The sequence below is a fragment of the Phodopus roborovskii genome, unplaced genomic scaffold (genome assembly GCF_943737965.1).
Source record: "Phodopus roborovskii unplaced genomic scaffold, PHOROB, whole genome shotgun sequence".
Taxonomy (NCBI): domain Eukaryota; kingdom Metazoa; phylum Chordata; class Mammalia; order Rodentia; family Cricetidae; genus Phodopus; species Phodopus roborovskii.
This window is the reverse complement of record NW_026126443.1, coordinates 2,223,879-2,248,645: the sequence shown is the minus strand read 5'-3', so window position 1 is coordinate 2,248,645 and position 24,767 is coordinate 2,223,879. Positions and strand designations below refer to the sequence as shown.

The window sequence follows — 24,767 nt, the reverse complement described above, 5'->3', positions numbered from 1 at the left end:
CAGGTTTACCTGGTTTAGCTTTAGATGTCTCACAAGCAAGAGGAGCAAACTGAATTCCAGTGTCCTAATGAGTCATTCAAGGTCTCAAATCCAGTTAGTGAGACTTGGGCTAATATACTTTGAAAACTCCTTTTTGAAGGGAGCACAGATTTTACATTTAGTGTGCAGGTTATTTTTATGTCAATTTAGCATGAGCTAGAGTCATTTCAGAGGAAGAGATCTCAACTGAGAAAATGATTGGCCTGTGGGCAAGTCTGTGGGGCATTTTCTTAATTAGTGATTGATGTGGGAGGGCCTAACTCACTATGGTTGGTGCCACCCCCTGGGCAGGTAGTGTTACATGCTAAAAGCAGGCTAAGCAAGCTGTGGGGAGCAAGCCAATATGTTGCATCCCTCCACAGCCTCTGTTTCAGTTCTTGCTTTGAATTCCTGTCATGATGGAGTATAAGATGAAAGAAATCCTTTCCTCCCCATGTTGTTTATGGACATGCTGTTTCATCATAGCAACAGATACCCTAGCTACATTCAAAAGCTTGTTTTATCACTAGCTAATTGGTTCATGGACACATTACACTTTGTGGCTTGTTCATCGCGCGCGCGTGTGTTGTTGTTGATAGAATAAACATGTCAGTACATTTCAACAATAGGTTCACAATCCATTTAGTTGACAGTTCTAAAATATAGAAGGTTCTGAAAACCTTGAGTTTTAACAAAAGCTAGCAGGAAATTATTTGGTGGCAAAATGAACCCGTCTGTCTGTCATCATTGGGGCAATAAAGATATTAATGTGTTTGAGGCACATACCAAAAATATGTTCATTATTATTATTATTGTTATTATTATTATTGCCACTTTGCAAACTACCCAGGGGGTTTTCTTCCCTTCTTTTTTTTTTTTTTTTATTATCCTGCCATTAAAAAGGACAGGGATCAAGGAAGTGAGAGTGGCTTACTCTGGCAGTCTACAGAATCTGTGTCACCAACTCTGGTTTCTCTTTCTCTCTTACATTGACACTGAGGCCTCTGGATCTTTGTTTTTTTTTTTTTTTTTTTTTTTTTGTGGCATACACGGTTTTGATTACATATAAGGCAGAGGTAAAGCCATGAGGCATGTTAATGGACACATGTCTGTAGACACTGATTTCCTGAGAGTGCCCTTTAATACTCTGCACTGGGAACTATTCTCAACACTGGATCCTCCAGGAAGGGCCTTGACAAGAGCCTTATGCTACAGTCTTTTGGTCCTATGTTGCTATCAGAGTCAGGTCCATACAAAGCTAGTCATCAGAGAGGAAGTAGCCCATGAGATCAAGCTATAAAGCATTTTCTCAATTAGTGATCAATGGGAAAGGGCCCAGCTCACTGTTGGTGGTGCCATCCCTGAGCTGATGGTCCTGAGTTCTATATGAAAGCAGGCTGAGCAAGCCACGGGAAGAAAGCCAATAAGCAGGACCCCTCCATGACCTCTGTTTGTGTTCCTGACTGCTTTCAGTGATGAACAGCAAATAACCCCCGTCCAACTTGCTTTTTGGTTATAGTGTTTCATCACAGCAACAGTAACCCTAACTAAGACAGTGGTATATAGGTAAAGGCCACTTGCTCAAATTTTTAATAGGGTTTGGGTCAAGGTTCTGATGACCTACAACCCTATACTCAGATACTGAAGAACCCAGACTTAATTTTATCTTACAGTACTCTAGAAAAATGTAAATGAGTCACAGGGAGAACAGTAGTATTTTCCTTTCAACCTGATTCAGATTTTCAAAACACAGTAGTCTATTAGGACTGATATTATTCTAAAGCAACAAATAACACAAAGTGAAAACCCAAATAGGTTTTAATGATTAAGATATATAAGTTAATAGGTAAGATATATAAGTTAATAGGTATATAAGTATTAATGATTAAGATATAGACATTAATAGTTATATTAAGTATTAACTAAAAAAGGACTTAAAATCAAGAAATAAGTACTCAAAACTTGCTTGCAAATATATCATAAAAATCTAAAAAAAAAAAATACCAAAATAGCTCAGCTTTCTAGTATATACTTTAGGTCTTTTTTTTTTTTTTTTTTTTTTTCCAATTCTGGGTAATCAAAATATGTATACTTTCACTTGTTCCTGATAATGCAGGAATAAACTTATATTGATATAGTATTACAGACAGGTTTCACAGATGGGACAGCACAAAATAAACCAGTAATTTTCTATCTTTTGGGTCCCATTTTGGGGTTAGAGAGAAACTCCCAAAGATTCCTTCGTAATACCTTTATTGGTTTTAATTACCTATAAATACCTTTACAACTTGATTCACTCATTGTATCAACCTGGGAAGAAGGGGAGCTCTCACCTTTCACAAACTAATTCTCCACACAACCTTTTGGACAGTGATAAAAGTGTATAGTGATTTTGAGCATATCTGGACTTTCACAAATTACATCTGCTTAATTACTGGGGTTTGACCTATATAGTCAAAAATCACGGAACTGAAGGACAACTATAGGAGATGGTAACGTAAACTTTCCGAATTATTTCCAGCTCTCCATCAATTGCTCCTAGTTCCCTTGCATTAATATTACTTGGTTCTTCATAACATTTCTCTTATGCTTTGCCAAATCAACTCCACTGAAAGGTTAGAGGCTTAGATAAATGAATCTCTGAGGCTATGAAAACAGAGTAATCACAAGTCAGGTTCCCACAGTCACTGTCCACACTATTCATAAGATCTTTAGAACTACTTACACAAGGCCAAGGAGAAATTGCTTTATCAGTAAATTTGACCCACACTGGAGCCATACTAAAACTGCACTTGGGTAGTTAGTCTCAAAGTCAGGTATACGAGTGTCTCTATTTTTACTGCATCCATATAATATGCAATTTTTGATGCTGAATTAGAGAGATCTGACAGTTAAAGGCTTCACCACAAGCATCACATTCATAAATTTCTTGGGTTTTCACCTCTGTGTGGATCTTCTGATGGTTGACAAGGCTGCGTTGTTGACTAAAACTTTTGTCACATTTTTCACACCTGTAAGGTTTCTCTCCTGTATGTATTCTCTGGTGTTGAATAAGACCCGAGTTCCTGCTAAAGGCTTTCCCACACTCCTCACATTTATGGGGTTTATTACCAGTGTGAACACCCTGATGTCGAATAAGATTACAAAGTTGACTAAAACTTTTGCCACACTGTCTGCACAAATAAGGTCTCTCACCGGTGTGGATCCTCTGATGTTCAATAAGAAATGAGCTCCGACTGAAGCTTTTCCCACAGACAGTACACAGGTAGGGTTTTTCACCAGTGTGGGTCCTTTGATGCTGTACAAGATGAGCACTCACACTAAATGTTTTCCCACATTCATCGCATCTGTAAGATTTTTCCTTTGGGTAGACTTCCTGCTGTACAAGACTGCAGTTAGGATCAAAACTTTCCTTAGTTTTGTTGTACGGACAAGTCTTTTCCCTGATGTGTATTCTCTGATGCTGAATAAGCCCTGAGCTTCTACTGAAGGCTTTCCCACACTCCTCACATTTGTGGGGTTTGTCTCCTGTGTGAATTCTCTGATGACGAGTAAGGTTGCAAAGCTGACTGAAACTCTTGCCGCACTCTTTGCACTGGTAAGGACGCTCACCAGTATGGATCCTCTGATGCTCAATAAGGAACGAGCTCCGACTGAAGCTTTTTCCACATTCAATACAGAGGAAAGGCTTCTCACCAGTGTGGATCTTTTGGTGTTGTATAAGATATGTACTTAATCTAAAAGCTTTCCCACACTCACCACACTTATGAGGTCTTTCTCCAGTGTGGATTCTCTGGTGTTCAACAAGCAATGAGTTTCGACTAAAACTTTTCTTGCACTTGGTACAGTGATAGGGTTTCTCACCAGTGTGTGTTCTCTGATGCTCGATAAGATGTGATTTCCAGCTGAAGGCTTTTCCACAGTCACTACATTTATGGGGCTTCTCACCCGTGTGAATCCTTTGATGTTTAACCAGGCTCCTTCTCTGGCTGAAGCTCTGTTTACACTGATTACACTGGTAAGGCCTTTCTCCAGTGTGGATTCTTTGATGTCTAATAAGAGTAGAGCTCACACTAAAGGTTTTCCCACAGTAATTACACTCGTAGGGCCGTTCTCCAGTGTGAATTCTCTGATGTTCAATAACAAATGAACTTCGACTAAAGCTTTTCCCACACTCACTGCACTGAAAAGGTTTCTCACCAGTATGGACCCTTTGATGCTGAATGAAATGAGCCTTTCGGACAAAACCCTTTCCACATTCTTCACACTTATGGCACTTCTCTTCTGAGTTTGGTCTCTTACGGACATTAGCTTGTCCTCTGAACATTTTCTGTTCCTGGGTCAAAGATTCACGTGGTATTTCCCATAAAAATATTCCTCTTTGTTTATCTAACCTACCAACAAGTTCAAAGGTTTCTGTACCTATAGGATCCTGGTCAATTTCACTCTTGATTCTTGTTACTACTACACCCGGTGGTTCTATGTCTTCCTCAATTTCTTCTTTCACAGTTGGTTCTTCATCTTTACTTCTGTTTAGAACATCTGAAATATTTGTAAATAAAAAAAAATATAATCAGCCAAGTTCTTCAATGGCAAAGAGAAATTATTAGAAAAATAAAGTCATCAAGATAAACCAATCTATTATAGCTAATGTGTATTTCCTTTCACTACTTCAGTTTTAAAACTAATTCATAATACATATTTTATCAAATAAGCACCTATAATAAAGAATTGAGGTATCTAGTCATAAAAATTATCAGCCATTAAAGGCTAGGCTCAAACCATGAATATTAGAAACTATTATTCTGTTTATTCAAGGAAATAAGATAAATGTTCTGGGTGTGTGTTCATTGTCTTATTAACACACACACACACACCAGGTAGTAAATACTATAAAAAGTGAAATGCGCTCTTTGAAGTATCAAAAAAACAAAACAAAACAAACTTACAAAATTTAGGAAAAAAAATAACAAAAAAGGTACAAGATTAAAACCATAATTATATGTCATGCCTGTATGTCTTCCCATCCAGTGCCCATAATTAAACTATCTCCAGCAGGCAAAGTGATTCAAAGTGGGTCTCTATTAAAATGAATGTAACTAGAACTGTAACAACTGAACACAGTTGTTAAAAGAACAGAAACATGTGGACAGAGGAATAAAGACTAGATAGCCAAAGGAAAGGATATGGCAAAAAGTTGCATGGACTGAATGGGGCACCCTCTGTGTTGCAGTCCTAAGCTCTGATATGTTAAGATTTGTAAAGAGATTCTCTTCAAAAAGCAATCAGGTTTAGATCAGATCAGGAAGTGGGGTCCGCAGGAGAGAATATAGGGTCCTTATAAGAACAAAAACAAAGGTCCTCCTTGACCTCCTTCACTCATGTCATGTGAGGGCAAAGAAAAAAGGTAACTATTTTCAGTCAAGAGGATCCCCATCAAGAACTCAGTTTATCAGCACCGTGAGCTTGAACTTCCCAGTCTATAGAACTATTAAAGATAAGTAACTGTGTTTACCCCATCCAGGCTAGAGTCTCTTGTCATAGTAGTCTAATCTGACTAAAAAGAACAAGTTCCTTACTTTCTGAGACTGAGTCAACGTCTCTATTCAGGACTATTCTGATCATCTACAATCATGCTTATATATTCTATAAGATATATGTCACTATTAAAAAAAATCTCCTTACTGGATTACACTAGCATGGATAATATCTTTAACTAAACAGGGCTAATATATGATAGCCTGTCAACAGAAGATATCTATTGATGGCAACATGAAAGTAAATCAACTTTAGAACTGTAGTTTTTCCAGTAAAGGACCAGACAATATTTTCTTTATAGCTGTATGATCCCTGCCACTGTAGTTCAAAGAATTACAGAAATTACACTAAGGAATGGGTTTGTCTCTCTCATTAGAAATTGATTTACGATAATAGGTGGCGGGACATATTTGACCTGTTGGTCATAGATGATAACATTATTATTAAAAGATTAGAGAATGGCTTGATTTAAAAAATGAGAGAGTGGGGAAGAATTTAATTTGTAGGGCCTAGCATAGAGTTAAATAACTGTTCAATGAGTGAATAATTTAACTGAGAATTAAAAGATCACAGAATGGTTTGATTTAAAAAAATGGGAGAGTGGGAAAGAATAGAATTTGTTGGGCCTAGCATAGTCTTAATAACTATTCAATGAGTGAATAATTTAACTGAGAACATGGTGAAAAGGAAAAATAAAATTGAGTCCAAGGTCTTGTAGGCTCAATGACTATCAGTTCTGACAAGATCCAATAAAAGAAAAGCCAAAGAACTGAGCTATTAGCTATTAGCTGCATCATCAATGTAGCTATTATGATTTTAAAGAAAAACCAAGTGAAAAAAGTATGAAATAAAGAAAGAGCTGTGTTTTGAAAAATAGTCAGATGAAATGGAGGAGCACACTACACTGGACCAGTAGATTAACAGTGGTCTCTAGTTAAGGGAACACTCATTAGAGGGCGTAAGAGTGCTCTGCTGAAGATCATGAAGAGACTGTGGAAGGAGAAAGAATAAACAGTGCAAAGGTGTATTTAACATTAAATAAAGACGAAAGCTTGAAAGCACAAGATCACCAAAGGGCTCACTGTTCTCCCTTTGCCAGTGTGTGTTCCCACAAATGAGGTACAGGTAGCGCTGGCACTAGTCTGGTTCTGTCAACCAGGTATCCTTCTGGACATCCCCCATGTAAATAAGATGCCAGGGAGCCAGACATATGGCATAAGGGGAAGAGGTCATCTAGAGGTTGAATTTGTGAAGTTTTAGTGTTATAGAACCATCAGAAGTTTTAAACAAAGACTAGTAGAAAATCACCATGATGGCCAGGACCTAGTTTAGCACAAGACAATAATCCAACTAAGAGAAACAGTTTTTAAATTAACTTGTAATTTACTCAGATACAAGGTTATTCAAGAAGTATATACTACAGGACTGGCTTTATGTAAAGTGCTGGAAACATTCAATGAGAAAGATGATGCTGAGCTCAGTGTTGAGTGAGCAGTGTGTAATGAGAACTAACAGAGAACGATTTGCAGATGGACAGAAATGGAAGCAAAGGGAGTGGAGTGGGGGTATTAACTGGGCAGAGAAGATCCCCAAGATCTCAAGGGACTATGTGATACCTGTCAGACGTAACCTACCAAAGGAAAAGAACTGTCAATCTGGAGCCCAACAGACGAGCCAAGGAAAACAGCAATCAAAGGAAGTGGGGGAAAAGGAAACATCAATCAATACTTGCATTATTTTTATTACCCGCTAGGCAGTATTTTAAGTACTTTAGGGACAGATTAACTCAGTAATAGAATAGAAACAACAATGTAAGAAGTATGTCATTACTATTTAGACTTTCTGAAGAAAAATAAAAATTATTTCCCCCACAGTCACAAAACTGGCAGTGGCAGAGCTAGGATTTACAGAGGGGAGGTAGTGAGGTGGGTCCCACATGACCTTTCTTAGGTGGGGCTTTCCAGCTCATGCTGGCAGTTATGGTAAGGTCCTCCAAGCAAAGGGTACAGATAGTAAGGAACACAAGCAAATACAGAAAAGCAATACAGGGTTTTAAGCAAACAATGTGTAGTGTGGTATGCCTGAAATCCCAGCAATTTGGGTGGTTGAAGTGGGAATATTAAGAATTTGAAGCCGGCCTAGGCTTTGAAGCAAAAATCTGTCTCAAAACAAAACAACAAAAAAGTCATAAGCATTCAGAAAGGGGTAGAATAGGGTTCAAAGGAGTCTACTGTATCTGACAATGATGTTAATAAATCCCTGTGGAACAATTTAAGGAAACTGAGGAGCCAAGACAAAATTCACAGAAACAGCAGAAGGTAACACTGTACAAAAAAATATATGAACTTATAAATCCCTGGTGGGAAAAGAGAAGAAGTAAATCATAGGAACAGCAAGAGGAAGACACTGGTTCAGGTAAGTTTCTTTTCCACCAAGTTGGAAAGGCCATGGTGTAAAGCTATCATAAGAGCAGAGGTTACAAAGGGAAAGAAGCTGGAGATGTACCTCACTGGTAGAAAGGCTGCTTAGCATAAACAAGGCCCTACGCTTGATCCCCAGAAACATCCTCCCAATTTCGTTAAGGAGCAAGGGACAAAGAAATGAGGCTATAGCTCAGTTTCTGGTGAAAAGACAGAACTGTTTTTAGGGTGTTTGGATAAGGAGCACAGGAGTTAAAAATTCAGGTTAATGAACTTTATTTTGTCTGTGAAATAGAAGATGAAGCCCACAAAGTGATGAGACCATTTTAAATTTTGAAATTGTTACAAAAATTAATAGGAAAAGAAGAATATCACATACAAAAACAATTGCTGATATTTAAACCCAATGTAAACTAGAGACACAAACACACACTAGGGTAGGTTTGGTGGTGCATGCCTTTAATCCCTTAGGAATTCCTAATCACTGAGGAAGCAGAGGTGGGTGGAGTTCTGTGACCTCCAGGCCAGCCTTGTCTACAAAGTGACTTCTAGGTCAACTAGGGCTACACAGAGTGATCCTTTCTAAAAACAACAAACATCTCCTCCTCACTAGATACTTATAAGACACCGATCCTTTAGTTAGAGAATTATTCCTGTGGTGCTTGGGTATTAGGAAGAAAGGGGCAAAAGGGACAGATCTTATAATAAATAAATGATTTGAAATTTGTAGAACAAGTATAGCGTAATATCAAAGTGGCCAGATAACATGCTGATGGTTAGAGGAGATCTTCACAAGTCAGGAAAAAAACTGAAACCATTGGGAAGACATGGACACAACGAGAATGAATAGGTTTAGGTGGAAAGGCGAAGTACATATGGAAAAGCAAGTTACAGTTAACCTCCACCAGGGCAAGAAGCAGGCCTGTTTCACCTCTTTGTTTAGTTATAGTCAACAACCAACTGTCAGAGAATAGGGTAGTGTTTCCAGACTTACTTGTTATGACAAAATTATGACCATGATCAATGATGTGAGTAGTTAATAAGCATGGAAGCAGGGTTCCTGGAGTCTGCATGACAAAGATTCACTGGGGCTCACTTACTGACTGGGTTAAGCAGTGAAGACTATAAGACAAAAAAAAAAAAGAAAAGAAAAAAGAAAAAAAAGTTGACAGATGGTGATAAAAAGGAACAGAATGGGGAGCAGAGTAAGGCTGCTGACACACAAGGACATTTTATTGGAAGGTGGAAAACAAATGCTTTGGGATCAGTGCTGAAGAGCTGGAAGAACAATTAACTTTAGCCTCTCAGCCTTGAGACAAAGCAAGAGGAAGGATGACTGGAGAGAGTGAGCAGCCCCCCACTTGAAGGTTTGCCAGAGAAGTGGTGTCCTTGGGAAAGTGCCAGGTTTCAGTGTGGACCAGGAGGAGTACGGAACACTGTGTAAAGAAACCCAGGCTCCAGAAGGCACTGAAAAGGAGTGGGAGGAAAGCAGTGGGAAGATGGACCACACAGGAATGAGATTAGGAAACTAGAAAACCTTTCATTTTGGTTACAAGGAAGCCAGGGATAAGAGAGCTATGGCAATAATTAATGGCTGAGAGAGCTGAATGAGAGTTTTGGAACAAAACAGTATTGGCATTAGTTAATACTGATTGAAGTATTCTGGATGTGAGTGTTAGCAACTTGTTACATGTGTTAGTTAGAGAAACAGTACAGTCTTACCCAGTGAGACCATGCTTCCATAACTGTCCATCATGACATCTTTATATAGGCTTCTGCAAGCCGGATCCAGATAATTCCACTCCTCCTGGGTTAAAAAAACAAAAACAAAAACAAAAAACCAAACAAACAAACAAACAAAAAAAGCATAGCCATATCTTCAAATGTCAGCAATTGCTGAAATAGTATGATTTCTGTAGTCAGTTCCTGTTGTCTCAAGCACAATTCTACTTACCATGGTTCCGTTCACTAGTAGGAACAAAGTTAAGTAAGAGTATCAAAAGGTGCCCAACTGTTGGAACTGACAGGTACAGCCAGACACCTCAGACTGGTAAGGAACTGATCTGAAGCCATGCCTTCCAAACTGAAGGCCCTTTTCTGGTTTAGTTATTACACAGTAACACCACTACTATTTTAATTTTAGTTAACAGCCTCCAGACCTCTCCAAGCTTTCTTCACTTTGCTGTCCCCTTCCAATGGGCTACCCACACCACCTTGGGACCCAATACAACTCCATTCCATTAGTTCCCTAAGCACCCACCTTGCGTTAAGTCATCATGCCAGCTGCAGAAGACAGAGGGGATCAAAAATACCGTCACACCTGGGGAACTCACAATTGAGAACTAACTTGGAACAGTCTTATTTCTCCTCCAGCCGATTTATCAAGTTGTTCTTGGGGGTAAAAAAAGAGAGAAAAAAGGGAGGGCGCGCTGTGGACAGTTTGTAAGTGAACTAACTGCACCCCGGAGCAAGGGGTACACCGGCGGTTGGCTGGGGTCCTCCCTTAGGGCTGGAGGCCAGCTGATGGGGATTGGGGAAGAGGTGATGGCGCGGCCTGGCTGTCTCAGGAGTGGCGAAATAACGGAGATCTCTCGAAGGGGCAACTCACCTTTGGCTCCAGCAGTGGGCTCGGGGACGCCATCTCCTCGTTCAGGAACAGCAGCCAAACAGCAATGAGGCTCCGGTGAGGCCTAGCCAACTGCTGGAAATTAGGGCCCCGCCAAGATGAGTCTCACTCGATGGGTCTAGTGAGGTCCTACCTCGATCTCGGAGCGGTCATGTTGCCAGCGACATATCAGACATTATGCCTGGATGTCCCCCAGCCTCAAGCCCCGTCTTCTGCCTGGCTACGCAGTCTTTCAGGCCTCGCTGTAGTCTTCTGATTGCCAATTTCTCCACCTCACACTCAAGCAGGGCTAACACCGACCACCCCCGGACCAGAAGGCGTTACCCGGAACCTTCCCAACTACAACTCCCAACATGTCCCGGGAGCGCGCCACCGCCTTCTTCCGCAAACGGCAACCGGACTACATTTCCCGGTGTGCACAGGAATGGGCAACAATAAGGGGCCGCTGCAGTAAGCTCGCATCTGATTGGCTGGGTTGGGCATGTCAGGGAGTTCAGGGACGCTTGTCGAAGATGGCGGCGCTCTGTGTATGCCGGTATGCTGGAAGGAGCTGGCTGTGGAACGTTCCCTTGGCTACACGTAGAGACTTTTGGTCTCGATCCAGGTAAGGCTGAGGGTCCCTCCATGGGCTACGTCCCACGAAAGTAACCAGAAGCTGAGGGGGCGAGTTCACAGGCTAAAGATGGGACCCTGATCCTTAGCCTGCGGGAGTTAGCATGGAGTAGGAATCCGAGCTAAAAGCTTGGGCCTGCGTTTCCGCGCCTGGCAGGGCCTCTCCGAATGGCAGGCAACACGGTGCCCTTTCCCTCGCCTTTCCTTAGTAAACTGCATTGACTGCGGGTCAAAGGCCCGCTGTGTGGTGTCTGCAAACAAACGACCCATAAGGACTGATCAACCTAAAATATGAACGTAGGCTAATTCCATCTCTTTACACCCCCCCCCCCTTTAAATTGTGGATCACCATAGCTCTGGGATAGAATTTTAAATCGTCAAGTATGATTTCCTTTACATTGCTTGTGCTCAAGATTGCTGCAGCTATTCATGATTTAAGATCGCTCTATATGTCTTTTGCAAAAATGCCATTTGTTTTTTTGGTAGGTATTGGGTTAAATATGTTAAGTAGTGCAGGCAAGTAATAATACTGGTAAAATAATATAAAAATGATTTCAATTCTTGGATATGGGATGTCTTTTCATTTATGTGTGTTTTCTGTTTCTTTCATCAGTATTGTGCAGTTTTTGGTATATAGATGATCTTTAACCTACTTGCTTATTTTTTTCCTAAATATCCCCCCCATATTGTAAACGGACTTGATTTCTTGATTTTCTTTTGGAATAATTTATTATTTCTCTAAAGAAACAACTGACTTCAAGGATTAATTTTACTTATGTACATATGTGTACATATGTGTGTGCTGATACCCTTTAAGGCCAGAAGAGGGCATCAGATCCCCTAGGGCTGGAATTCTAGGTGGTTATGAGCTAGCAACCTGATATGGATACTGGGAACTGAACTTTGGAAGAGCAGCAAGTTCTCATAACTGCTGAGCTATTTCTCCAGCCCCCAAAGTATTAACTTTTTTTAAATGTTAATTTGTATCCTGAAATTTTACTGGGTTAGTATTTTCTTGTGTGTATTGTGCAATCTGAGGTTTTCTACTGAGAGACTCTTGTCATTTGTAGAGACAAATTTACTTTTTTCTGAGTTGGTTGCCTTTTATTTCTTTTCTCAAAGTTCTTGAGTATGCCTTCTAATAAGATGTTATAGTGGTTTGCAGAAGTTGTGACAGGAGAATAAGTTCAATGCCAGTGTATTTTACATAGGAAGGATCGCCCTACCCCCTCCAAAAATATTCAGAAATTGAGCTTCCTTGCTTGTACCTGATTTTGGAAAGAAAACTGTTTTGTTAGTAGTTTTCTCCCCCATTCACTATGATTTTAGCTGTGGTCTTTCCTAATTTATATTTATCTGGGTGTAGCCAATTCTATACCTATATTGTTTAGAGCTTTGATTGTGGATGAGTTATGCTTTATATCGGAGACTTTCTGCTTCTATTGAGGTGATTATGTGATTTTTACTTTTATTCTGTTAATGTGGCATATCATTATTGGTTTGTGTGTATTGAACAATCTTTTCAGTCCAAGCCAGTGTTCTACTTAATCATAGTGTAGTTGTCTTTTTGATGTTACTGCATTTGGTTTGCTTCTATTTTATTGGTTATTACATCTGTGTTCATCAAAGATATTGGCTTGTAGTTTTTTTTTGGGGGGTTAGTGGGAGGTATATTTGTCTATCTCTACTATCCTGGTTTCATAAAATAACTTGGGAAGTGTTTCTTCCCACTTTAGGGAGAGTTTCAGAAGGGCTGATATTAGTTCTTTCTTGAATGTATGGTATCTCTCTAGTCCCTTATTTCAAAATAGTCTGGAAGTTCCTTTTTGATTTCCTCTTTGACACAATGATATATTGTTTAATTTTCATAGATTTGTTATTATTTTTTCTCTTGTATTACTAGTGACTTTGTTTGTTTGTTTGTTTGTTTGTTTGTTGTGAGCCTATCCTCTGACAAGTGAGCCATCTCTACAGGCCTTAGGGTTTTTTGATTTGTTTTCTTTTTGTTGTTGTCGGTTTAGCCACACTATGTTTTGGAGTGTTAAATCTTTTACCTGAATTACATTTTATTCTGAAAGCAATGAAATCCAGTGGAAGGGACTTGAGGAATATGGGAGATAAATGGGTAGAAAATAAATGAACCTTTTTTTAAAAAATAGTGATTAGTTTTCTTCAAAAATGGAAACTATTGCAGTATATTGTTTACCCTAGGAATACTTCAGTGGAGTATTAGTCCCTTTTCCGTTGACATAGTAAAATGTTTAAAAGTAGGTGATTCATAAATAGCTTGTGAATATTATCTGCTCTCCATCTGTAGGCCTTCTTGCTGCCTCATTACATAGTAGAGGGTAGTATATAGTGAGAGAGAGAGCAAGCATGCTAGCTTGGTTCTTTTCTTCCTCTTCTTCATAACCACTAATGCTTTTATGGAGTTCCCAGTTTCCTTGTCTCATTTCCTCTAATTATCTCTAAAAAGGCCTAATTAGAAATACCAAGTGTCCAACACAAGAACTTTTTAGGGTAATATATTCAAGCCATCACAAGTAGTAACATTGAGATGTTAATAAAAAATTTATAAAGGACAAAGGATTAGTTGATAGAACAAAGCTGTAAATTGCATTATAAAGTATATTTCTTGGTCAGACATTTCATTTCTGATCTTCTGTTTCTCTAGGGTTGGTCAGTTCCAGTCATGTGCCAGTTCCATGAGAAACAGGATTACTTAGGTAGTTCACACACCAACACATTTAAATGGTATGCCAGCCAGATTCTTTTTAAAGCAGTTGTTAAGTTTGTTTTCAAAGAATCCCAAATTAACAAAATAGGCCATTATATTAAAGATCTTAAAATCTGGTGTGGTGGTTCTCAAGAGAGTGTTGGCAGTGTCCATGGTTGTGACTCAGGACAGGAGTACTTTTGTCATCAAATAAAGTGATGCCAGGATGCTACTAATTATCTTAAGTGAACAGAATGAACCCTAACACACAGCAAGGAACTGTCCAATCAAAAAAGTGAGGTAGAATATATTCAAAATCAAAACATATATAGGATGGGATACACTGGGCAGTGTAGACTGCTGTGAAGATCAAAGGAACTTACATTTGATTAGAGAAGTCAGGTTACAGTTCTTAGGAGGCATGCATTTTGTCTTAGGACTTTAGGGTCAGTATAATTTCCATAAGTAAAGATCAAACTGTTTCATGTAAAGATATATAACCTGAGCTAATAAGAGTCAGGAAAGTGGGAATTCTTTTGGAAAATAGAATATAGTTTAGTCCTATAATGTATATAAGAAATTGGTGGGAGGTAAATTTAGCTAGGTGCATTGGGGTTAGATCTTGGAGGGTATGCTGACTAGTTTTATGTCAAATTGATACAAGTTAGAGTCATTTGAAAGAGAGAACCTCGTTGAGAAAATATCCCTATCAGATTGGCCTGTGGTACATTTTCTTGATTGAAAATTGTGGGAGGGTCCATCTTTTTGTAGGTGGTGCCACCCCTTGGCAGGTGGTACTGGGTGAGCCATGGGAGCAATGCGGTAAGCAGCAGCCCTCTATGACCTGTGTTACATCAGTTCCTGCCATGAGTTCCTGCCCTTCTCAATGATGGAGTGTGATGTGGAACTTTAAGATGAAATAAACCCTTCCCTCCCCCAGGTTGCTTTTCATCATGGTGTTTTGTCATAGCAATAGAAACCTAACTAAGACAGAACAGTTTACCTTATCTTTGTTCTTTACTTACTTTTAGAATTATACAAGTATGCAAAATGTATACTAAGCTTTTCAAACAATTGATTCAACTATGCATACCTGAAGGGTAGATGATAATCTTACTTTTTTCTGCTCGCTCAGAAACAAAATACTTGATTTTGATTGCAAGGCAAGTTTCAGTCAAATATTTATTAGCTTCATTAAGATACCCAGCCAAAGGTTCACATGTTTGCTTTTGGTCCTTACAGAAAAGAGAAAGAGCCTGTGGTGGCTGAGGCAGTGGAAGAAGTGAAAAGAGAACCTGTTTTGGTGTGCCCGCCCTTACGAAGCCGAGCATATACTCCACCTGATGATCTCCAGAGCCGCTTGGAATCATGTATTAACGAAGTTCTGGGTTCATTTCCTCCTAGTAATTGGCAGGATATCTCCCTGGATGATGGTCATGTGAAGTTCAGACTCTTGGCACATTTAGCCAATGACTTGGGCCATGCAGTACCTAACTCCAGGCTTCATCAAATGTGCAGGGTCAGAGACGTTCTTGATTTCTATAGTGTTCCAGTTCAAGATAGATCCAAATTTGATGAACTCACTGCTAGTAATTTGCCTCCCAATTTGAAAATCAGTTGGGGTTACTGAGCAGTTCAACGGTGAATGCTTTGAGATCATTGTTACTCTCCTCACTAAGGTGGCTGACAAACCTTGTGATATGTTACCTGTCATAATTCTTCTCTAAACTTCCTCCCTCCCCTTTTTTCCTCTCCTATAGAAGAACACATCCCCCACCCCTTTCATGGTGTATCAACAAAGAAAACATTTTCATATCTGTTAAAGCTATCTCCCCCCAATAAAGTCAAGTTTTGATAATTTATGAAAGTGTTCTTATTCTGCTGTGTATAGTTCATGAGATGAACAAAAGTGAGAGCATGAATACAGATTTAAAAGGGATTTATCAGATTAGCTCGTGTTAGGGTCTAGGTAGTCCACGAATGGATGATTCACACCAGAGAGGCCAAGAGCCTGGGGTTACTCAGTCCACGATACTGATGTCTCAAGTGCCAGCCTGGTGCTGAGGGCCTGGAGTATTCTCTGGAGAACTGCTGATCTCTAAACCATGCTGGCAGCCTGGAAGTAGGTTCTCATATGAGTGAAGAGATGCAGCAATGGCAGGAACAGGACAGGTGTACTTGTCAGTAGAGGGAAGGGGAGTAAGCAGAAAGTCAAATCTTTCTTCTTCCCATGGGTTCTGCCCACATTTATGGTACACTTCCCTCTTGATAATTTATTCAGGAGAATCCCACAGTGGAGTGGCCAGCTGCTTGTTTTTTAGTTGACTCTAGGTCAGTCAACAGCCAAGATTAGCCATCACATGAAGATACTAGTTAACTTGGATTTAAGTAGGAGGACATTGCAAGTTTAGATATTTTCTTTGCCCTTTATATGGATAAAGTAGCAGTTGTGATAAAATGTTCTAATTTTATTAAAGCTCATAAGTATGGGATTATTATGTATACATAACAAATTAGGAAATGTATTCATTATTTAAAAGAACTGTGAATGTCTGGTACACATAGGACATTTCACTTTGTCTTAGTCCGTGAGTAAACATGGAAGAAAGTACACTGTATTCTGGGTTCATCTCTTGCATTAAAGCTGATTTGTTAAAGTGTGATGTCTTTGTTTCTTGAAATTTGATTTACTTATCACTTTATTATTTTCTTAAAGTAAGTGGTAGAACTGAAAAAATAGAATATCAAAACAAAAAAAATAGAATATCTCACAACTATTAAGTTTTAAAGAGTTATTGCCAGATTCTACATTTAATTACATATTCTCAAAATGAAGCATATTTTAAGCGATCTTTTCGATAACTTTAAAAGTAGCCTTAGGGTTCATATGATTACTTCCTAGGTTGGCATAGCTTTCTACTTTTATGTACTTTGTAGAGATTGTTTAAGTGAATTGCCAGATGAATGACAAAATTCACGATTATATGAAAACTTGTGATAGGAAGGTTTGAAGCACAGGAAATTGCATTTATCTTTTTTCATTAGTAATTTTTTGAAGATAATAGATATATAATTTTTCACAGATTCATTGGAAAAAATAGTTGAGGTGGAGGGAATGGCTTGGTAAGAACTCTAGACCTATAATCTTGAGGACCTAGATTAAAATCAGTGACCATGTAAAAAGCTGAGCATGGCTACATGTTCCTGTTCCTCCAGATTAGAGAGTGAAGACAAGTGCATACCTAAAGCTGGGTGACCAACCAGTCAAAAATGTGAATTTCTCATTCAGCAAGATTACCTAATGCAAGGCAATTAGGTGGAGATCAATAGAGAAAAAATATGTCCTGCTCTGGCCTCTGTGTGTGTAAACAGATGTGCATACACACACAATCCTGACAGAACGGTGCCTTTAAAAAGTCATAGCCTTTAATAATTACTAGGTACACAGCAATGACATTCCATCATGAGCTTCTGAAGTATCAGTGTTTGGAGCCTTGGAGTTTAGAAAAAACAGCTCCTGTTTTGTGAAAACTAGATCCAGCAGGGAAACATTGGGTTTTATATACATATTTGATTATCGTGTTTCCCGTACAATAATAGCATACTGGAAGTAAAAAGATGGGAAGTCAATGTGGAAACAGTCTTGGCTACAACAGGACAAATGGCTGTTATTGTAAGCTAGAAGCTGATCCTCTGATCCCCAGAGCAGTGCTGTTCAAGATTTCTATGTGAATGAGTAACTTGGGAATCATGTAAATGTCTGGAGTGATTGTAAGCTTCCTCATCTCTGCAGTGCTCAGAAGTATCATGGTCCCTAGAAAATGAAATGACATTTAAGATGGCAGAAGTAGCCTTCTGTACAACAGTTCTGCTGTGTGACTGTCAGTAGCTTTGGAGGGTGTCATCGGTTTACACACAGCTTATTACACACACTGTTTCAGAATAGTGACCTTACAGTTCCGAAGGAGACAGGTTGGTTTGTTTACAGAGGTAGCTGAACACGCTCAAAAGCTTTCTATCTTAAAAAAAAAAAAAAAAAGTAATATGTAAAGGGCATAAGCTAACCAATTTTACTTAGTTGAATGAACCTATGGGCTCAGTGTGGTTTGCATAAAGCCTAATAACATGGTCAGCAATTCAAGATAAATGATGTTAAATAAACTGTTTCAAGTAACATGAGACTCCCTGTCCTGCTGGGTTTTGTTTTGATGCGAAAATTGTACCATTTCTGAAGTAACCATACTTTAGGAAAATAGAAAATACATCAAAAATGAGAAGAAAAAACGTCATCTCAGCATACGGATAATGTCTAATATAGTACCAAAAGAAAAAAAAATATATTTTCTGTATTTTTGTGTTTATTCTGTGTGTATGTGTTCATGTATGTGGGTACATTTGCACATATGTATAGGAATCCAAACTCCAGTCTTCCTGATTGCACAACAGGCACTCAAACCAGGGAGTCATCTCTCTAGCCCATTATTGGCTTTTATTATTTTAGTTTTGTAGTATTGAACTCAGGCCTGGAAAGAAATGTTTGCGAGTTCAGAGTCCTGCAAAGCTGCATTGGCATTTTTCTTCTTTGTTAAATGTAGTGGTCAGATGTGCTAATACTGGCAGTAGAGGTTTAAACAAACAAGAGGTCAGGGAGATTGTTCATTAGGTAACCAAGCCCAAGCACCCTAGGCCATTGTCCTCTGACCTTTTACAGACCCTGGTGCATGTGAAAGTGTGCATGGACGCCCCCACCCCCACACCATGTATGTATACACAAAATATATAATATATATTATATAAAACATACATATTTAAAAAACTAAAATATCTCCTAAAACAAAGCAGAAAGGGAGGAGGAAAAGTCAGCTAGGTTTCCTACAATATATGTTAATAGGTAACTAGAGTGGGAAGAGGGTCGGAGCAGAGGTTAAGCTGATGCCCTTTGCTCTGTGATCCAATATGACCTGTGTTGTCAAAAGCAACAGGTTTTGGTTCTGGGTAACCAGTATTAAGCCCTTTTCCTTTACTGCTGGAAAAGCAGCTTCAAGTGCGAAAAGAAACATTGATTTGTAATCAAAGCTGTTAGCTTCGAGTTGATTGAAATATGTTATAAATCCCAACTCCTAAACTGAAAATAAAAGTCAGTTTTGTTTTTTTTATTTTTGTTTTTATTTTTTGTTTTTTTTTTTTTCCTGCAGTAATTGGCATCAAGTAGTTTCCGAGGTCAAATACTCCCATTGCTCCTTCTGTAATCTTGGAGAGTGCTGAAGTTCCCAGAGGTGCTAGCAACATAGTGCTGTTTCCAGCAGATTTTGCATAGAAAGGATGTCATTAGGGACCTGTGATCACTGGATGTTTTTGAGGGACATGAAGAACTGTAAGGGTCACTTCATTGCCCTTTAAGCTGTCCAGATCTCCATGAGTAATCCTCCCTCTTTTTAACACTGCTTTCTAGAATATGGCAGGAAAGAAAATTCTCAAGTCTGGAACACTAAGCTGTACTATTTATGTTTTATTTAATCTCTGTGAATTGAAGTCCACAGAGCAAGTTCCAGGACAGCCAGGACTATACAGAGAAACTCTGTCTCAAAAAACGGAAAGAGAGAGACACAGTGAAAGGGAGGGAGGGAAGGAGAAATTTTCTTTTAAGGTGAGGATGATAGGGTGATAATATGTTAGAATTAATCTGAAGAGAGTTGAAGTGGAAACCTCATGACTATGCAACAGTGAATCAGTTTCTCCTGTTTTGACACCCTGGCTGACAAGTGAAATCTAAGAGAAGTCTAGTGGACCATGCTAATGCAGAGAAGGGATTTTACATTTTGGAACATGGCTGCTCCTAATCTTTCAGGAATTCACTGGGAAATTTCTTATTAATCAGTTTGACAGAGTTGGAGATAATGGATTCTATTCCTGACTCCGTTCTTCATTCCTACATGATCTTAAGTAAATTCTGAGAGTCTGTGAAGAGACAACTAGAGATTTTTTTTTTTTTTTATCCTCAGCACTTCTCTCTATAGGCTGATAATCCATATTTATTCACACCTATCTCCCCCCCACCATATGTAAAGGAACCACCCTTAGCCAACCATTCATTGCATATCGTTTAACACCTCAAAGTAAATTAATTACTGTTGTGTTGTTATATCAAACATCCAGGAGGAAACCTGGATAAGGCACAAAGCAAACTCCCTCCTGTATTAGTCAGGGTTCTCTAGAGTAACAGAGTGACAGAACTTACAGAATGAATTAACGACAGCATTCAAGTTCCAGCCTCAATGCTCTCCAGCTCAGGGTCCAGGCTAGGGGCTAGACAGCAGTAGGTAGGGCTTTTCTAAAAGGAGTCTGAGAGTGAGAGGGAAGTAAACTGGCTCACACACACATTCCTCTCATGTTCTTCCCAAAAGTTTTCTGTCACAAGCTCTCTTGAAGATTTATTTCTCTCTAAAATCTCTCCTTAAAAGTTCTTTCTCTAAAAGCTGTCTTAAAGTTCTCTTTCAAAAGTTCTCCTTAAAAGTTCTCCTAGAGTTCTAAGAATTCTCTAAAAGCTCCTCCTTCTAAAAGTTCTCCTAAAAAGCCTCCAAAAGTTCCTTCTAAAACTTATCCTGTGATCCCTCTAAAAAGTCTACAAGTTCCTCCTAATCCACAAGTTTTTATACCCACAGGCACATTTAACAGCTCTCTGACAATAGGGCATGCATATCTCTCAGAGCCAGGAAGGTGGGTAAGGTCTTGAAAAAAGCAGGTGCCTCAGTCTTCCCCCTGGGCATGACTTGGAAACCTGGCCTGGCAAACTTAAGTCTCATCGGGGCGGATGTGATTTGCAACACCTGTTGCTAACTGATTGAAGGGAAAAATTAAGGTTATGTAGTGTGACATCCAGAGGCTGCATGTCTTACTGCTGACTCCCCATGAGAAGGCATTCTTTCTCTGGGGCCTACCTATTTGAGAATATAAAGTACCCAGTACGTATTCTACACAGCTAAATTCATAGTAACAAATATTCTGGAGTTGATACCTAGAATATTAGTTGCTATTTCTGTAATAAATGACAAAGGTTCCCAGCAATGAATATCTCTTTATAAATAAAGGGAATTTTTTGGAGTGACTTACTGCAGTCCAGCTAATCCAAAGATGGATGTATGTGAATGGCAAGTCCAAGAATCTTGTAGTCGCTTAGTCCACAAGGCTGGAATGTCTCAGCTAATCTTCAATATAAGCTGAAATCCTGAAGAAGTAGGCTCGAATGCCAGTGAAGAAATGGGTGTTCTATCAAGGTAAGGGCTAGCAGGCAAAAAGAAAAAGCTTCCTTCCTCATTGTCTTACATAGGCTTCCAGCAGAAGGTCTGGCTCAGATTGAAGATGCCTTCCCACCTCAAAATTTGAATTATAGGTGTGTGTCTTCTCAACTCAACATCCTAATCAAAAGTCTGTGTCTTCCTACCTCAAATGGCCAGACTAAAAGTGGATTTACCCACTTCAAACTGAGCCAAAAACAAAATCTTTCACAGGTATGCCCTCCATTCCTGGATGTAGTCAAGTTGACAACCAAGATTAGCCATCATGCCTCCCTTCAAACATCCTATTTTTCTCTTTGTTTTTATTTTATGTGTATGGGTGTTTGCCTGCATATATGTCTGTGTACCACTTGGTGCCTGGTGTTATGGACCCCAGAAAAGGCACCAGAGCCTCTGGAACTGGAGTTACAGAGCGTTATGAGTCACCATGAGAGTGCCAGGAATGAATTCCTGGAAGAACAGCCAGTGTTCCTGACCATGGATTCATCTCTTCAGCCCCATAAAGCAATTTTACATATAATTGTGTTAGAATTTCTTAACTAGGTCACTGTTTTCCATTCATCTGATTTATCGTCTAATTTATCATCTCATTTATTCTCCTATTACTGCTGTGGCAGGTTTTGTTTCCAAAGGATTGCAGAAGACAGTACAAATATAAGCAGAAATGTTGGTAATGATGTGTTATAAAAAGCTAGGCAGAAGAGGGATAGGCAGGACTGGCAGACAGAGAGAATAAGTAGGAGGAGAAATCTAGGGAGGAAGATATAGATTCCTGGGGCCATCCAGCTGGGCAGCCACCCGACACCCAGACAAGGAAGAAGCAGGAAAGTAGGACATACAGAATGAAAGAAAGGTAAAGAGCCCCAAGGCAAAACATAGATGAAGAGAAGCAGGTTAAAATAAGTTACAAGAGCTAATGAAGGTGCAGCATTCATAACTAGTAAGTCTCTATATCGTGATTTGGGGGCTGGCAGCCTGATAAAGCCTGCTACACAAGAGTGTATAAATATATTCCCATACTGGCCTCCCTTTGTCCTACTGATAGTTACCTCATTATCAAAAAGTCTCTGCTCTCCTCACTTGAATTCTAATGGGGGCTTATCCCTTCTCTGACAAATAGGAAATGGTTATAGCTTACAGATGCTTCTATCTTGCCCTTTCAGCTGTGATAGGAGGAAACCCAACAGGCTCCTAAAGGCAGACCGCTTGGAGGATCACATGTTCTGGAAGTGGTGTCTCCAGCTCTGGGACATGTGCAAGAGTGAATCTCAGATGATTTTACTCCCTTGCCTTTGAGACTTTCATTGTGCTACAGAGACAATTTCCTTTTGGTGTTGTTTTGCTCTGAGACAGGATCTCTCTATGCAGCCCAGGCTAGCTTTAGCTTCACTCCTGCTTCAGTCTCCCTAGTGCTGGGCGCACAGGAGCTAGTTTCAGGGGAGAGTTGCAGGGAAAGACTCAAGCTTGTTGGTGCTTTTCCACAGTAGGCCCTGCTTCTTTTATTTTTAGTATCTTTAGATGAGGCGTTTATCCAAAGTCCAAGTTCCAAGGTCTTCTTAGGCACCACTCTCTATTCAGGCAACAGATGCCTGGTTGAGGAGACAAGTTTCCCAGCTCTGACTGGGTAGGCTGTAGTTTTCAGAGCCTGGGACTGAGAGTCAGCAGGAGGTCCTGTGCATGTGTGTTGACCTGACCCTGAGCATATCTCCATTTCAGGTCATTGCTGTCCCACCGCTGAGTGAGTGAGTGAGTACTGACTGCATCCTCTTCTGTCACTTGTTCCTTAAATCATTCTAACATCTGGCAGCTCGCATATCTATCGTCTCCTATCCCATTGGGCTCTTCATTATTACTGTAAGTTATCACTAACTACCTGTAGAAACCCTGTATTACTTTAAAAATGGTGATATAAGAAGCACATTTATCACATTTCCACCTATTTGCCATATTTCTTTTATAGCCTTCATAAAACAGTTACTTTTATTTTGAACAGCCTATAGACTTTTAACTGTATTTAAGTTCACATAAAAAGGGCTTTTATATTTACCCAGATAATAAATGTGTTCTTGCTCTTCATTTCTCAGATGCATTAAGTTGTCTACCTGGAATAACTTCCCTTACATAGTGCATTTCTTGAAATATAATTAACTGTAGATGTATTTCCTCTTTTTTTTCCTCTTCCTTTTGCCTTCATTTTTTGATGTGTATATTTGTTAGGTAAGGAGTTTCAGGCACTTTGCTTTTATTTATTTTTCTCTTTCCTCTTGAGCACTGAGGGTTTATTGTCTCCTGTTTGTTATTTTGTTTGTTCGTTTCCTCTGTAACATTGCCGCTTTCCTCTCGCTATACTAACACTTGCTGTGTGTGTGTTATCGGTTTGACTATAATGACAGCTGGGATTTTGCTGTTTTTGTCCCTGTATTTATTACATTTTTTGTGAATGTAGCATGGTGCTTTTTAATGATTTGAGGACAATTCAACTCTAGTTTTTGCAAGCATTACTCCTGTGCCTATCTCTAGCATGTCTTTCCAAGGTCCCATTATTAGAGAATTTATACTCTATATTAAACCATATATATTAAAATATTTTCCCATGTCTCAAGTGCTCTAATCTTTCATCTTGATTTTTCTTTTCAAAGTTTAGTTTGAGCTGTTCTTATATCTGTTGGTTCCTTTCTATTTGCTGTCTGATGATTCCAACATCTGAACTAATTTCTCTTTCTATATAGTGCTTTTTTTTCTCTTGTTACCATGAGTCTTTATAATCTTTATGTATAGTAATAAAAAATGGATTCTGGATGTATTGTATGAAAACAATACCTGGGGTGGGGGGGAAAGAGGATCAGTTATATTGTCTGTGGATAAAATAAGTTGCTCCCAAACCTGACAAGCTGAGTTACATCTCTGGGGTCCACATGGTGGAAGAAGAGAGTCAACTCCCATCAGTGTTTTTTCTCTCTCTCATATATACACGTGTGCATTTGCACGCATGCACACACACACACACACACACACACACACACACACACTAAATGTAGTAAAAGAGCTTGACCGTATTGTATTGGGATTTGGGGCTAATCACTCTGATCTGAGCCAAGTGTGAGTTGGGTCTTGGACCAGTCAGACTTATTGAGTTCAGTGCACCACTGGCTTCATCAATGTTTGATGGGGTGAAACCCTTTCTCATCAGAAGAGCCTGGATTCTTGACAGTCATGAACTCTGTGGGAGGATCTTTAGCTTTAGCAACCATTTGCTAGCCTCTTAAAATGCGATTTTCTGATGCAGAGTTCTGGAAGAAAGGTCACTAAGGAATTTGCTTGGCTCTGTGGTAATACTCCTGGCTTCCACAGCACAGGAAGCTTTCTTTGCTCCTTTGCCTTCATCCTTTGAAAGACAGCTGCCATATTTTAAATGAAAGCTTGAAAACCACCCACAGATTAATCTCAGTATGTGTCCCTGCAGCCAATCTTTGATGTACTGTCAAGCTTCTGGTAATGATCTGTAGACATGGATGAGTGGAGACAAGCTCTGAAGTGAGTTT

At 39.4% G+C, this 24,767-nt stretch overlaps 3 protein-coding genes across 6 annotated transcripts in view; 2 read left to right on the top strand and 1 right to left on the bottom strand.

The window, feature by feature from the left end:
- Window positions 1-2,126: 2,126 nt before the first annotated feature.
- On the bottom strand, window positions 2,127-10,905 carry Znf189 (zinc finger protein 189). Of its 4 annotated transcripts, none has more exons than XM_051187794.1 (4): window positions 10,585-10,905; window positions 10,237-10,367; window positions 9,699-9,783; window positions 2,127-4,560 (listed from the first exon to the last, which is right to left on the bottom strand). In XM_051187794.1, the coding sequence occupies exons 3-4, from the start codon at window positions 9,730-9,732 to the stop codon at window positions 2,855-2,857; spliced, it is 1,740 nt and encodes a 579-aa protein (XP_051043751.1). In that variant the 5' UTR covers window positions 9,733-9,783; window positions 10,237-10,367; window positions 10,585-10,905; the 3' UTR covers window positions 2,127-2,854. The 4 variants fall into 4 exon arrangements, with proteins under 4 accessions (XP_051043751.1, XP_051043752.1, XP_051043749.1 ...); XM_051187795.1 differs by having other exon boundaries at window positions 9,699-9,780; XM_051187792.1 differs by lacking the exon at window positions 10,237-10,367.
- Window positions 10,906-11,114: 209 nt separating this feature from the next.
- Mrpl50 (mitochondrial ribosomal protein L50) lies at window positions 11,115-15,797 on the top strand. The gene is made up of 2 exons (XM_051187752.1): window positions 11,115-11,206; window positions 15,173-15,797. Exons 1-2 carry the CDS (start codon window positions 11,115-11,117, stop codon window positions 15,558-15,560), a joined length of 480 nt encoding a protein of 159 aa, XP_051043709.1. The 3' UTR covers window positions 15,561-15,797.
- Window positions 15,798-23,426: 7,629 nt separating this feature from the next.
- LOC127224676 (bile acid-CoA:amino acid N-acyltransferase) overlaps window positions 23,427-24,767 on the top strand; it is a 1,166,658-nt gene continuing 1,165,317 nt past the window's right edge. The window contains exon 1 of the mRNA XM_051187776.1: window positions 23,427-23,442. The gene's annotated coding sequence lies outside the window, so the exon portion shown is untranslated. The remainder of the gene's footprint in view (window positions 23,443-24,767) is intronic.

Coding starts and splice junctions, on each gene's coding strand:
- Znf189 (XM_051187792.1), bottom strand. CDS start 10,617: ATGGCGTCCCCGAGCCCACTGCTGGAGCCAAAG. Junction 9,784..10,584: donor GCCCACTGCTGGAGCCAAAG/GTGAGTTGCCCC, acceptor TTTTTAACCCAG/GAGGAGTGGAATTATCTGGA. Junction 4,561..9,698: donor TGGAAGCATGGTCTCACTGG/GTAAGACTGTAC, acceptor CAAATATTTCAG/ATGTTCTAAACAGAAGTAAA.
- Mrpl50 (XM_051187752.1), top strand. CDS start 11,115: ATGGCGGCGCTCTGTGTATGCCGGTATGCTGGAAGGAGCTGGCTGTGG. Junction 11,207..15,172: donor GACTTTTGGTCTCGATCCAG/GTAAGGCTGAGG, acceptor TGGTCCTTACAG/AAAAGAGAAAGAGCCTGTGG.